We start from the raw sequence: 15,583 nt of genomic DNA, 5'->3' as shown, positions 1-15,583 counted from the left end.
TGTGCAGGTGTCAGCCAATTTTTTTTAAAGCCTGAATGTGTTTTAGTTATAAGGGCAGCAATGAGTTAGATCAAGCCTCATCCGTTTTTTTTCATTGTTTTTATTTTGTTCATAAACAAGCTACTAATATTCATTCCTCAAAGTGTAAAGAGGATGTGTGTCCTTTTATGAGATCCCTAGCTGTAACATTTTCAAATAGTTGCTTCACTTTTGCAAGGTCTTTTTGTTTGGTTTCGTTTTGTTGCTTGTCGTTTTTCCAGACAGGGTTTCTCTGTGTAGCTCTGGCTAGCCTGGAACTCTGGCTAAAGACTAGCTTGTGGAACTTACTCTATAGACCAGGCTGGCCTCGAACTCAGAGATCCAGCTGCCGCTGCCTCCCAAGTGCACCCGTTTGTAAAGCCTTCTTAACTGCTGCTACCAAAAACACACAGTGATCTCCAAGGAATATTAATGGATCAGGTGCCTACTGATTCCCCTCTCCTCTCTCACTCAGGGTGGAAAAATGCATCAGTCAAGAACCAGACAGCTCTGAGTTTGACTTAAGGTGCTTCTATTCAGCAGGAGAAACTGAACAAGCTTCCTAACTTCTGGGCCTCAGTTTCTCACTCATACAAAAGAAGAGACAGGATACTTCATAAGTCATTGTCAAGGTCACATGAGATAATATGTGTGCAGCATATGGTACATAATATATACTAAATGTCATCTCTTAGTGTCTATGAGTATATGTCTCCATCCTATCCATGCCTATATAAAACTATGAACCAGTAATGTATGGAGCTGCAAAAAGTCACAGCACCTCAGTTAATAGAGTTTAACGTGTGCCGGGGGGTGATGCTGCAAACTTTTAATCCTGATACTCTGGAGGCAGAGGCAGGTGGATCTCTGTATGTTCCAGGCCAACCTGGTCTACAGAGCAAGTTCCAGGACAGCCAGAACTACATAGAGAAACAGTGTCTCAAACAAAACAAAACAAAACAAAACAAAACAAAAAAGGTATAATTCATGTATCCTCTTTGTGCTTACAGGCTTGGAGTACCTGGTGGCCGGCCATGAGGACGTGAGAACAGGCAAATTAATTGTGAATATGAAAAGCTTTGTCCAGCACTGGAAACCAGCTCTTGGGAGAAAAGTCATGCACATCTTAAAAAGAGAGTGCATGTAGCACTGAAAGTCTTAAACACACAAGGGCTCTTCTCTGGGTAGCAGATACACAAGTCTAATGAAAAAGAGACCTCAAAATAAAACTGGAATATATTTTAAGTGCCAAAATGTAGGGGAAAAAAATATGTTCCAATGCATAGGCCTTGTCTAACCTGTTCGTTCTGGACCTGTGTTTGAAGACAGTCCTGTTTCATAAAGAGAAATGAAAGCCCCAACCTGATACTTTGCTTTAAGTAAAACTGGTTCTGAAAGCCATAGTTACTGAGAAAATTTTAATAGAGACACAACATTTCACAGTCATCTATTAAGGACCGTATCCCTGACAAGGTCTCCTCCTGGCTTTAGATACGTGTTTGATGCTATTTAAGGAATTAATGAGATTTTAGCGAACACCTCCCCCAACCCCTACCCTCCAACTCTCCTTGCAGGAAAGGCATTTCTTAAAAAGAGCCTTATCTTGTGTGCTGTATGTGGACAGCAGTGAGTGGAATGTGATCGGGACTTCCCCGTGTGTGTGTGTGTGTGTGTGTGTGTGTGTGTGTGTGTGTGTGTGCATGTGTGTGTGTGTGTGTGCATGTGTGTATATATATTGTATTTCCTTGTGTAAAGCACTTTACCTTCCACTTACGTTGTGAAAGTCTGGAGACCTTTACTGTCAGGCAGAGAAGAAAAAGGCTGCCTGAAGATCCTGCTGCCACAGGAGCTCCATCACTGTGGATGGAGAGGAACCGTGGCTAAAGGAATCTATGCTGTGAGCTCGAGATTCTGAGAGGAACACTGTAAACATGCAGCCTAAAAGGAGAATGTTTGTGTGAAGTCTCGGCTTGGGGTGAGAGTTTAGATTGTGAGATACTGGCCATAATGAAATGAGAGGGAGAGAGAGAGAGAGAGAGAGAGAAAGAGAGAGAGAGACTTTAAAAGAGAAAACCATAAATGTAGAAATATGTTTGCATAAAGAGGAAGCAGTCATCAAATGTAAAAAGAGCTCACTTATTTGTGAGGCACTGTACACATTTCGAAAATTATTGTAAACACAGAATTTGTTCTATTTTTTGTTTAGTATTTAAACATGAATATTGGACCAGCCTTCTTCCTTCTTGTATTAACAGTACATTTACCTGTTTCCTAATCCAACATACGTGATAGTTCACCAGCTCGCTCTTTTTTCATCGTCTTCTGTCTTCTTTATCCAGGCATAGCCGGGCCACAGTTTCTACTGTACTTGAACTTACAAACCAGGAACCACAGTGCCGAAACCTTAGATTCATATCCGGAGCATATTTTTCCCTGAGGTCCTGTGGACTCACAAAAAAATTTATATATATATTGCTTTGTGACTTTGTTTTTATATTTCATGTATGTAATAAAGGCAGATGACCTCCTGAACTTTGTCTCCCGATGGATTCTTCAATGATGGTACAGATTAGCTTCTCTTAATAAGGGAACTTAAATCTAATTCTGAGGGGAATTCATTTCAAGGGACCGGGGAAAGGGCTCAGTGGGTGGAAGCATTTGCCACGCACATCTGGTGACCTGAGTCGAGCCCTAGAACCCACATAGGAGGTGGTGCCTGGTGGCAGGAAGTGAGGTACCCAAGAAGAAGATGCTGGGGATATAGCTTGTTCTTTCTGGACCTCTTTGCTTTCTGGCTACTGTGACGTGAGGTATTTTATTCTTCCAGGCCCAAGTGACCATGGATTGGAACTTCTGTTGCTGTAAACCCTTTCTCGTTCAAGACATTTGCCACAACAGCAAGCTGACTCTGACCAGAATTTTCCTCCTTATAGTTGCTCTTTAAGGCCCATTTCTTGCATCACTAAAGAGAAATTTTTAGGGACCGAAGTGATGGCTCAGTGATTAAGAGCATTGACTGTTCTTTCAGAGGACCTGGATTCAATTCCCAGCAACCACAGAGCAGCTCATAACTGTCTGAAATTCCAGTATCCGACAACCTCACACGGACAGGCAAAACGCTGATGCACATAAAATAAAAGCGAATAAATTACTTTTAAGAAGAAATTTTTGACATTAGGATTTCTTAGTATCTTGATTCTGAAGTCATTTGCAGTATCTCCTCTGCCGCATCCAACATCCTCTGAGCATCCTTTGGTCCAAAGTGGGGGGTGGGGGGGCGTGAAGTCAGGCGAGGACAGTCATGGAGAAGAAAAGAGGAAAGAACGCTTGTTTTGCTCCCCACTACACCCCCCCATCACTGCCCTGGTTCTGTATGTTTACTTCTGAGCATTTTACAAAAGAACCACCCGGGTACCAACTCAACAGAGTCCAATAAAACTTCCATCTATGGCAGCGTATGAACCCAAGCACATCCTTCAGGAGCTGCTGGGAAAGTTTACGCCCCCAAGAGCTTTCTTGCCTGTACCGCTGGGCTTAATTAGTCAGCCAACCGTTAAGCAATCTTCGCATACCTATCCATGTGGTGTGCCTAAGGTCAACACAGTCTGTGCCCTCTTCTTACATCACTTTCCCTGCAGAGGAATGTTGCTCATGTTTCGTATTTGATGCAATGGAAAGTCTCGATAATAGGATAATCTTTTAATAGTGTCCATTAAATGAGGTCAAATCTGTAGGGAGGTGGCCGAGAGTCAAGAAGCACCGTCCATCTGGCTGGATTAAGCAAACGGCGAGTCCTAGTATGGGTAAACAGATCTTTGGGACACTTTACGTTCTTGCAAAACAAATCCTTTTCTAAAACGGGTCGGAGATGGCACTCCGGAGGGTGGGAAAAAGAGCCCTTGGAAATGTCTCCTGGTGGCCGACCCTCGGCCACGAACCTAGTATGCCTGAGACTAAGGGTGAGCGCCCTGTGGGTTTCCGTGAGAGGTCCCAGGACCACGCTGCCTGTGTAGTCATTGTTCAGATGATAAACAGCCTTCTAATGTAACCTTATCAGACAGCCAGCGTTACAGCTTTATTTCCCACAGTTCGGAAGGAAAATATTTATGAGCAGACTCAGTCTTGCAAGGGAGATTGGTATGATAAGAATGGAACGGAGGGAAAGGAGGGTGCCTCGAATCGCTGATACTTGCCCTTGATCGCTTTCTGGGAGAAGGATGTGTCTGGATGTACTTTCTCAGGCGTGATGCTCCGCACCCTGCATTTCAGCCAAGTCTCGGAACTGTTTCTGTGCTCTTCAAACACGAATGGCTGCGTTTGACAGCCACAATCTTTTAAATGACAAATGCTCAGGCGGTCTAGTGTTCACACATGCTGAAAGAGCTAAAAATGCCAAAAGAGAAAAGCAGAAACATGCGCTGGATCAAACACTTCTAAAATGTGAGATTGCTCAGTGCACAGGGTAAGGGATACAGAGCCACCGTTGCTTAGAACACCTGAGTGGCCCTGAATCTGATAAGTCACAGTATTATTTTTTTCTGGAACAGGAGGAAATAGCAGCCAGATAAGGAATCTTGCTTGCCAAACAAAAAAAGCAACTTCTAGCAAAATTCTCACAGCCTCAGAATAGTGATCTGTTCAGAATTCCTAGTGCTACCAGGAGTAGAGAAAACCTGGGGGCTCCAGCTCAGTGTGGTGTACCTCTTTAATCCCAGCACTTGGGAGGCAGAAGCAGGAGGAGGATCTCTGTGAGTTCAAGGCCAGCAGGGGACACTTAGAGAGATTTTGTCTCAAAAATAACAATTAAGAATTTACACAGGAACTAAGAATTAAGACAGGAAGTCACAGCAGGCAAAGGCACTGCCCTCTGCAAAGCCTAACAATTGAGTTTTGATCCTCAGAACCCACACAAAGATGGAAAGCAAGAACTGATCCCACCAAACTGCCCACTGACCTCTCCCCAACCTTCCGACATTCAACCACTCACATACTCAATACTAAAATATTTAAATTTTAATTTAATTCTACAAATGAGGTATTTTTTTCCTAAGTGCTATCTAGGTATTGCTTTCACTTCGTTCTCTTAAACACTCCTATAATACGTGTGCTATTGCTGTGTCCATTTTCCAGTCGAGGAAACTGAGGCCAAGAGAAACTGAATTGTGTGAAGCCTGGGTTTGAACCTATGCATTCAAATTCACAAAGCTCCCATCTAGAGCTTTAATAGGATTCTGGAGTCAGAAGGTGTCCATAGCAACCGGTGCTAACGATGGCATTTTCTTAGTAGTCCTTTCTCTTGACTTATGGTTTAGAGAAGAGCACTGAAGTTCCACAGTTTTTCTTTTCCCCTTTTCCTTCTCCAGGCTCCAGGCTCCAGTGTGTTCCTCTCTTGTGTTCTGTGACTACATGATTCTCTGTCTTTGTCAGAGTTACTGCCAGCCACAATTGAAATAGTAGGAGCCTCCCTCTGACCCCCACCCTTTCCCCTTGGCCTTGCTTTGTAAGATCCATCTAGGCAGAAAAGATGCTCTTTCATTCGTCAGTCACGACCCTGACCACAAAACAGCGAGACTCAACAGCCTCACGCTGCTGTGTGACAGCAGTGTATTAGACCGATTCAGCTGCAACGTGTGCTTCATGGGCAAAGTCTGCTCGCAAGGTGGATAAGAGGGCAGTCCACTAGAGTGAGACAGAGAACGGGGAAACTGTAGCATGTAGGCCCTTTGTTAAGGGCAGATGGGTAGGAAGAGGCAGGAGACGAAGGGGGAAAGAAGAAGGGAAGCCGCAGTAAGTGTAGGTAAAATATTCCAGAGGACACCCAGCCAACTATTTCTTTCATAGCTACATATCCACATAGACGACATATATAAATACGTATCATTGAGGATTTCTATCTAATACTTCTCTTGTCAGTTGCATTTGAGGAGTTAGCACCACTACACGTGATAAAATGCTACAGAAGCATTAGAAAACAGGAATGAGAAAATTAGCAAGCCTGGGCTGTAGAGGTGGCTCAGCAGTGAAGAGCACTTACTGCTCTTTTGGGAGACCCAAGTTTGGTTCTCAGAATCCCCATCTCTAACTCCAGTTTCAGGGCATCTGACAACATCCTCTGGCTGCCTGCGGCACTGGGCACGAGTGTGGTACACACTCCCACATGCAGGAGACCATTCACACTCGTAAAATAAAAATAAGTAAATCTGGGGCTGGAGAGATGGCTCGGCGTTAGGTCAGTTAAGAGCACTGACTGCTCTTCCAGAGGTCTCGTGTTCAGTTCCCAGCAACCACATGGTGGCTCACAACCATCTGTAATGGGATCTGACGCCCTCTTCTGGTGTGTCTGAAGGGAGCTACAGTGGACTCATGTAAAAAAAAATAAATATTTTTAAAGAAATGAGTAAATCTGTAAAGAGGAAAATGAAAAAGCCAACTTGATCTCAGGATGTACTGAGATGGGGTTTTCAGTTTACCATTCACAGAGTACCCAGTCAACAAAATCATAGTCATGTGTAGCCATTAACATCTTACACCAGCATCATCAGTAACCATTGCCCAAAAGCCTTTTCACATGACAGTCACAAGAACGGCTGTCTTCTCCTTAGCCATCATCACATGCCAGATGCTACACTAAACTTCACATGGCTTGGCTCCTCTGACCACATAAGGCAATAACTTTGTAAGGTCGCTGTACCTAAGAGCCAGAGAGGTCCAATAACTAACGTGTCCAAAGCACAGAATGAATAAGTAACAAGTACTTGGTGTAAAATTCAACAGACATGACTTTTTAATACAGTGTTCCAGACATACCCCTCTGGGGCCTTTACAAAGGTCTGGAGAGGGAGCAGGGATTAAGACTTTATTATTTGTTTGTTTGTTTGTTTGTTTATTGCTGTTGTTTTGCTTTTTGATATACGATATCACATAGTCTAGACTGACTTCAAGTTCACTCCATGTGACTGAGGATGGCCTTGAACTTCTCACCCTCCTGATCCCACCTCTCAAGTGCTGGGTCCAAAGGCATGCACCACCAAGCCCAGCTAGGAGGGACATCTTAATAGGCACCATTAGTGACTCAGATAGAGGCAGCATCTCAGACTGAAAACATGGCCATGTAGACACGTCTCTGGAATAGCATTCACAAAGTCATAAAATGATTCACTAGTTTGACTCCGCAAATATATCATCGTCTGGCATAAATCTACTTGGCCTTTGTCACTGGTGTCACTTTATGAATAACAGAGTCTTTGGCCCTGCCATCCCATGGTGAAGTAGTTTACTAAGAATCAAAGTAGTGAAAAGTTAAATGTAAAGATGTCTCCTCTAGTATTCTTGGTATGGCCATACCTTCTAAGCCTCATGAATGTGACTGTGAAGCACCTGCCTGTCTGTCTTTAACACCTTGACGCCTCCCTCAGTTCGCTTCAGCCATCTTGTCTCCTGTTGCCTTCTGGTTCCTAGTGCTCAGAGTTCCGTTAAGGTGCCAGACAAGCTCTATGCTTTCCTTCTGGTCTTGAGCTAATGTGCCATTGGCCTGTTGGAATGCTATTCTTGAAAAAGAGATTAACAGATGAAGATAAAGTCATCCTTGGGAAACACTTTCCCATTTCCCCTACTTTCCAAAGTCTCCCTCAGATAACGCTTTGTGGACCCAAGGAAACCTGTAAGTCTACAGAGAAGCTTTTAATGGGCAGTTCTAATCGGGGATCTCTGGTGCTGGTGGCAAGCCAGTGCGGGAGATATTTTTGGTCAGATGTGCCTTTCAGTACCTCATAAATCAGGTCGCCTGGACAGCTTCCTAATTTCCCCTCAGACTATGCCAGTCTTGCTCACACACAGTCAGCTGCACCCCACCGTAGGCTCAAGTAAGGAGAAAGGTGAGTGAGAAATGACATTGGAAAAGGACAGCGTAGGGCATGCCTCTAAAGCATGGAGCCAAGACACAAATAAACCAGTACCACAGGCTCCATACTTCATTTGTCCTTCTTGTAGGTGAAAAATAAAATGAAGGCTAGCCTATTCCTCGCTAGACATGAAGAGAAGAATCAAGGAAAAGTAGAAAAGACGGCATTTCTTCCTATGAGAAGACTCCCGTCTGGCCCATGAAAACATGTCAGAGGCGCTCTCCTGTCAGTGCCCTGCGGTGACTCACAGAGCTGCCGATAACAGCAGAGAACATGAAAGGGGACATTCCCACCAGCATGTGCTGTGCCTCTGAGTGATAGCACACTAAACCATCCGAAGCAGAAATGCAGCGAAGATGTCCTTAAACAACATTTCCCACTGCATCCAATTTGCACACCTCCTCATTTTACGTTTTACCAAATGTCTCAGGGAAGCAAAGTAAGTTAAGAAAGTCCTCCCCCAACTTTTCATTTAACCCAATACTATCCTATTAAAACTTTATTGTCTTTTAACTAACCTAACCACCCAGAGCTCCCAGGGACTAAACCATGAACCAAAGAGTACACATGGAGGGACCCATGGCTCCAGCTGCACATGCAGCAAAGAATGGCATTGTCTGCCATCAATGGGAGGGGAGTTCCTTGGTTCTGTGGAGGCTCGATGCCCCAGTGTAGGAGGATACTAGAGCGGTGAGGCGGAAATGGGGAAGTGGGTGGGTGAGCACCCTCATAGAGGCAAGGGGAGGGGAGATTGGATGGGGATGTTGCAGAGAGGAAACCTGGAAGGGGACATTTGAAATGTAAGTAAATAAAATCACCAATAAAAAATTATTATCCCATTGGCGAAGCAGTGATTAAAGCCACATATTGTCCACAGTCTAAATTTCAGGATTGAGTACCTGTTTTAAGTATACTCTTCTTTCTCAGACAGGAAGTGAATTAGCACATGTAAGAACAAAACAGTAAGCATCCTACAACATCAAGAGTGGCTTAGGACCCATTGAGGAGCAATGGGCGGACATTTGCCCTTTTCATTGATTGCTTTAGTTAGCGTGTAGAACAACAGGCTCTATTATGACATGATTTACACCTGTATCACTGTGCTTTCTCATGTTTGCCCCGTACTACCCTTCCATGATGCCACACGCTCTTCTTTCTAACCCTAATACCTCAACTAAAGGAACCCGAGCAATGGGATCGGGGCTAGAGATGTGAGTAGGAGACAGACAGTATCTTCAGTGTTCCAAACACCATCACATCAGTGATCACACTTCTCTATTGTTACTTCACTGCGAAGGTGAGGAGTGTGGAGCTAAAGAGAGTAAAGAAACATGCCCTGGGTCACGTAACAATGACCTGGCAAAGCCAAGTGTCCAAACCTGGAGGTCATTATCGTAAGATCCCTCAGCTACGCAACACAGCTTTAGAGCTTTGTCCTCCCTAAAGCTCTGTGCTCCCTAAAACTCCATCCTCCCTAAAGCTCTGTGCTCCCTAAAACTCCATCCTCCCTAAAGCTCCGTGCTCCCTAAAGCGCCATGCTCCCTAAATCTGTGTACGATTTGTTGGGTTGTAACTCTGCATTGGTTTGTTATTCCCTATGACCCGCCTTTGTGGTCAGCATAGTTGTAATTGTGAAGATATAGCAGTGAACCGTATCAAATAAAACCCTCCTCTGGCTGAGCTTAACTACCAAGGAATGGATAGGCCTTCAGAAGATGGATACACTAATCTGTTGCGGCTCATACCATATTTATCCAGCACTCCATACCTGCAATGAACTAAAAGACATTTCCAGCCAGGCATGATGGTGGTGCCCGCCTTTAATCCCAGCACTCAGGAGGCAGAGGCAGGCAGATCTCTGTTAGGTCAAGGCCAGACTGATCTATAGAGTGAGTTCCAAATCATCATGACTAAACACGGTCCCTAAATGACTGATAAATTTCCAGAGTAAGAAGCTCTCGTAGTTGGTAAATGGTCACAAAGCCGAAGTCGTTGTGGTCTGCCTAGTGCCTAGGAGAGGTAGCAGAATTCTTCCTCCCACCGCTGATGAGGTCCGGCCCTGAGCCAACCTCAGGAGTTTCAGCCAGCTTTGTTCCCCGTGAGCCAGCCAAGGGCTGCTCTCGTCCAATTGCAGTAGTACAGGAAGATTCCTTTTTACCTCTGAGAAGTATCAATGGCCATAGACGGAAGAGAAATCCTGGGCACCTTTCGAGCCACTGGGGAGTCGCAGCAGATTCCAGTTGAGGAAGAATTCAAGTCCCTCAACTCACATCAAAACTTAGCACTGTCGGTATGTGCTTTGTACATTGGATAGACCAAAGCCCAGTAATTAACTGCACTGCACACCCTCAGCCTCACTGTGCCTCTACGGGGGGGGGGGGGGTCAACCTGGGCTTAAGTAAATTACCCTCAGGCTTTGAGCTAAAACAGAGGACGCTGGCTTACATGCTCCACCACAGAGTCTTGAGCCAACCCTCGTGAGCCCGGGAGTTTGCACAAAACAGTCCAACCACTGGGCTTCGACAGAACAACCATGACTCCGTGTGATTGCCCCACAGGAAAGTCTACACTCCCGTTGGGGTTTGGTAAGGCCAGGGTTCTGCCATCTTGTTCTAGGTCCAAATGTATTTTTCAAACAACCTCTTAGGAATCTTCTCTCAGACATCTTGAACCCACTTTGGGGTCTATTGAAAAAGGTTTACCTCTTGTTTGCCTCGTATTTCTTCTTTTTCTACTTCCTCCTCTAAAGGAAAACAGAGGGATAAGAAATGAAATAAAAACAAGAGGAGCTGCCTCCTCCCCTTTTTTTTCTTATGGCAAAGGAAAAGGAGGAAGAGATGGGCCCAAGCAGCTGCAACTTGTACAGATTTAGGTTAAGTGCCAAAGACACTTGCTTCCGTGAGACATTTACACTCTACAGAGAGACACCCTTTCCTCTCTGTGCCAATAGCCCTGGCACCCCTTGCCTTCTATATAGAGTTTGTGTATTTATTCCAACCATTCAAGGGAAGAAAGGCGAATGAAAGGCCCATGCTCCCCCATGAGGAGCTGAGAAAACACGCAGATGGACCTTTTGGGCTTGAAGAGACACAGTCAGTAAACTACAAGTACAGCAGAAAAAGCCTTGGTGACAATGTGACAAGAACCTGGCCTCTTGCTTTTGCATTTCACCAGGCTCAGGGACCAGAGAGTCCCAAATTGTCATTTAAAGCACCTGTGAGAACCTAGACTCGATGAACCTCAGATGCCATCTTCCCTAAAAAACGGGGTCATGTGTGTTGTCATCATAGCCACTTGACACAAACCTGGGACACAGATGCAACTGTCACCACATCTGAAAGACGAAGGAAGCCCAGCTAAGTACCCAGGCCACCGTGCAATGGACAACCAGAGCGAAAGTACAGGCTGGGTCTGTACCACAACCTTTGCTCTTGATCACCATCCAAAGCATTGGCTCCTTCACAAGTGTGTTCTCAGACCGCAGGGACAGCCAACTTCCATTTCTTTTGAGCCTCTTCATTCCTTATGGTCTTCAGGATCATTTCCTGGACTGAGTCAGGGACCAAGATGCAGGATAATGAACCAGGTAATTCTTCCTACAGTGAGTCACCATTACAAACAAAAGCTTCAGTTTGTTTTTTTAAAAATAAATTTATTTTTGGGTGTGTGTGTGCACGTGAATGTGTATGTGGCTGGGCGTGCATGCACCACCATGCATGTGTAGAGGCAACTTGCCAGAACTTATCCTCTCCTTCTGCCCTGAGGGTCCTGGGATCGTCCTCGGGTCATTAGTCTCAGCACAAGCACCTTTACCCAGTGACCCATCCCCCTGCCTAAGACCATACTCCTTTTCTAGAAGGCTGAGATGTAATGAGTTTGCTTCTGACTCGGGAGAAAAGGATGCTGATGAGCCAGTGAGATGGTTCAGCAAAGCTGTGCTGCCACGTCGGAACACTTGAGTTCCGTTCCTGGACTCTACCTGGTAAGAGAGAACTGCAGAAGGCAAGCTGTCCCATAACCTCCACTCACGCCATGACACATGCATGTGCCTACACAACCAATCGATCAAGGTGTAATTTTAAAACTTAGGGGAAGGACTAGAAGGATGGCTCAGCAGCTAAGAGCACTTGACTGCTCTTACATAGGTCCCCAGCGTCCACATACCAGCTTCCAACCCTTTATAACTCCCGTCCCAGGGAATTCAATGCCCTTGTCTAGTCTTCTAGGGCACCTGCATGCATGTAGTTCATATACATACATATAAGCAAAACACACATATACATAAAATAAAATTTTTTTTTAATTTTTAGTCAGGGCTGGAGAAATGGCACAGCAGTTAAGAGCCCTTGAGGCTTGCTCTTGCAAAGGACAGCGATGTTTTTCCAGAACCTCCATGATATCTCACAACTATCCATAACTCCAGTTCCAGGAGAGCCACTCTCCTAGTCTGGTGACCTCAGCATTCAGAAAGCTAAGGCAGGTGCAAAGTGAGTGAGACCTTGTCATAACAGTAGCAACAAAAACAACACAATTGTATGGATAGGTGAACTCTTCAAACCCCAGATTGGAAAAGCAGGTCCAACTGCTCTCTTCTGCTTACCTAACCACTCAGCAAACATTTATTTAAACAGCTGCTATGGCAAAAGGAAGAAAGGAAGGAGGGAAGGAAGGAAGGAAGAAGGGAGGAAGGAAGGAAGGAGGGAAGGAAGAAGGGAGGAAGGAAGGAAGGAGGGAGGGAGGAAAGGAAGGAAGGAATAAGGAAGGAAAAAAGAAGGAAGGAAGGAAAGAAAAAAGGAAGGAAGGGAGGAGGGAAAGAAGGAAGGAAGGAAAGAAGAAGGAAGGAAGGAAGAAGGAAGGAAGGAAAGAAAAAAGGAAGGAAGGAAGGAGGGAAAGAAGGAAGGAAGGAAAGAAGGAAGGAAGAAGGAGGGAAGGAAGGAAGGAGGGAGGGAAGGAAGGAAGAAGGGAGGAAGTAAGGAAGGAGGGAGGGAAGGAAGGAAGGAAAAAAGAAGGAAGGGAGGGAGGAGGGAAAGAAGGAAGGAAGAGAGGAAGAAAAGAAGGAATAAGGAAGAAAGGAAGAAGAGAGGGAGGAAGGAAAAAGGAAAGAAGAAAAGAAGAAGGGAAGAAATGAAGGAAGAAAGGAGGGGGGAGGAAGAAGGGGGAAGAAGGAAGGAAGAACCTAGCATGCGGCATGTGGAAGTACGCAGAAAGTAGACCCAGATTGCCTGAGTTCCAATATGGGTTGTATCACTTCCCTACTGTGTGGCTCTGGGATGGCCAACTCATCTCTCTGCATTTCTGTTTGCCATCTGTAAAACAGAACAAATTGCAGTTGCAATGTGTGGAGGGGAGGGGGAGGAAGTGGTTCAGTATGGTAAGTTATTCATAAGAGCGCCTGGCACAAGCCAACAGGTATTTGCTATGATGGTGATAAGGGCCAGCGCCACTGTTGTTCAAAGCACCAGGAATGCAGGACTGGAATATGTGGGGGAGGGGAGGCCTACACCCACAGCACTTTCATTCCAGGAGGGGAAACGAACAGCGGGCAATACACACCAGTAGAATAATGTTGAGTCATTTTAAACACTACAAAAGAAACAAAGTTTCACTGCTATTGTGAAACCAGCATGAACTCATAATTAGCATGCAGGATACATATTAACATATGATTATATTAATAGTGTGTTATGTTATATAGCACACTATATATATTTAATAATCCATATTAAAGAGTGTTTGGGGGATTGGTAACTGGAGGGAGAAGGAACTGTAAATATAGAAAGAGAAGCCAAACTGGAAAGCATGCCCAACAGTAGCCTCCCACTCCACAAGAAACATCTTCTTCTAGGGCATGGACCTGCTACTGAGGAGGATGGGCCTCCATCTACGGTACTAAGTGTAGGTCTCTTGTTACCAAAGCAACTGCTAAAGAGTCTGAGGGCTACAAGTTGTCTGCCCGTATCACTCTGGGAAGCTGAAACAACCAGGCCTTTTCACAGGAGGACTCAGGTACCATAACACCAATAAACGTGAGAGTGGAGGCTGGTCATCCTGCTAAAACCAAGAAGGCCTCTCTGAACAGGTCATATCTAAGCTCCCAGCTACACAGTGAGACAGCAGTAGCCATGGGAATAGCTGGGAGAAAGTACACTTAGCAAAGGAAAGTCCCCTAAATTAGAACCAGCCGAGTGTTGGAAGTATGTGTAACAAGAGCGGCGAGGCCATGGGGTCACAACAGGAGAGTCTTGGAGGAGTTTGGCGTTTATTCCAGGCTATGACAACTAAGACGCAGGCATGACCTGAGTTACTCTTTCCAGAGATTACCCTGGCTGATATGTGGACAGGACTAAAGTAAGAGCACAGCAGGTTGACAAAGAGGGTATTGAAGTGTTCCAAGTCAGAGATGCTACACAAGGCAGAGGAAAGTGGCTGGAGTTCCAAAGAGTCCGCGGGGAGCTGCGCAGAGCTCGGCTGGGCCGCAGACTAAATACAAACGGAGACAGAAAAGAGACTCTGGACGCCTCTTGTTTTGGGTTTGGACGGGTAAAAGGATGATTATATAGTTTATTTAGATGGGAGAAGGCAGATTTAGGGGTAAGAATAGTTATCTCTTGATTTTTAAGAAAGTATTTATTTCTACTGTTTTTATGTTTTGGTTTGCAAAGCTTCTTAGATGCAGAATGGAGAAGCCAAGTACTCAACTGAATATACAAGACTGAAAGACAAACAACAGGCCAGGCCAAGGCTAAGGCCCTGTATTTGAAAGTCCATACAGATTGTGCATCGTTGATTTGCTGTTCCTGTGCAGCCATTTGTCACACGCAGTGGGTCTGTTTGCGTCTGCGTCTGACACTGACATTCTAGCGAGGCATCTCAGTCTCTATATGCAGGTCTGCGGGTCAAGCGAGCATCTCTGTTCTGCAAGTCTTCTACCCTCTCAGCTTCCCCAGCCCTTCCAGGCTGTGCTCACAAAGGATGCTGTACCAAGAGAGCAAGGGGGATTGTGGGAGGTCCTACCTAAGCTCGAGATACATCGTTAACTCTGCCTATATATCATTACCTAAAGCAGGTTATTACACATGCCCAGTCCCAAGTCCCAAGTCCAGGGCAGAAGTACCTTTGCCAGTTTCAGACCCAGACACAAAAACCAGGAGGAATGGAACCAGGGTCAGTAACAAAGTCTACCTCGGAGAAGATCACCCGGATAAGGATGTAGGTAAAGAGTAACTGGGCATGTCAGCATCTGTCCATCAACTGGGACAGAATAACCCTAGGTGAAAGTGTGCCACATAAGCTAGAGACTCTGAGATAACTATAATGCAAGCACACTAGAGGCTGAGGCAGGAGGATCAAGAGTTTGGGCCAATTTGAGATACATAGCAAAAAAAAAAAAACTATCTCAAAAGCCAAGAAAAAAAAAGTAAAAGAAGATGGGGTTGGAGAGATGGCTCAGCGGTTAAGAACACTGGCTGCTCTTCTAGAGGTCCTGAGTTCAATTCCCAGCAACCACATGGTGGCTCACAACCATCTAAAACAGGATCTGAAGCCCTTTTCTGGCATGTAGAGAGAGCACTTGTATACATAATAAATAAATAATAAGGGGATATGAAAGGAACAAGAGAGGAGAATATTCCCAAAAGCTAGTCTAGAGGAATGGCTCATTGGGT

General features: G+C 45.1%; 1 protein-coding gene across 1 annotated transcript in view; it reads left to right on the top strand.

Annotated features, from left to right (window-relative positions):
- Positions 1 to 2,555, top strand: part of NTN4 (netrin 4) — a 103,799-nt gene extending 101,244 nt beyond the window's left edge. The window contains exon 10 of the mRNA XM_080935338.1: positions 1,029 to 2,555. Coding sequence (XP_080791464.1) covers positions 1,029 to 1,165 — 137 coding nt within the window. The 3' untranslated portion in view covers positions 1,166 to 2,555. The remainder of the gene's footprint in view (positions 1 to 1,028) is intronic.
- Positions 2,556 to 15,583: the final 13,028 nt, after the last annotated feature.

The sequence above is a fragment of the Micromys minutus genome, assembly GCF_963924665.1.
Source record: "Micromys minutus genome assembly, chromosome: 22".
NCBI lineage: Eukaryota > Metazoa > Chordata > Mammalia > Rodentia > Muridae > Micromys > Micromys minutus.
This window is presented reverse-complemented; position numbering and strand designations above follow the sequence as displayed.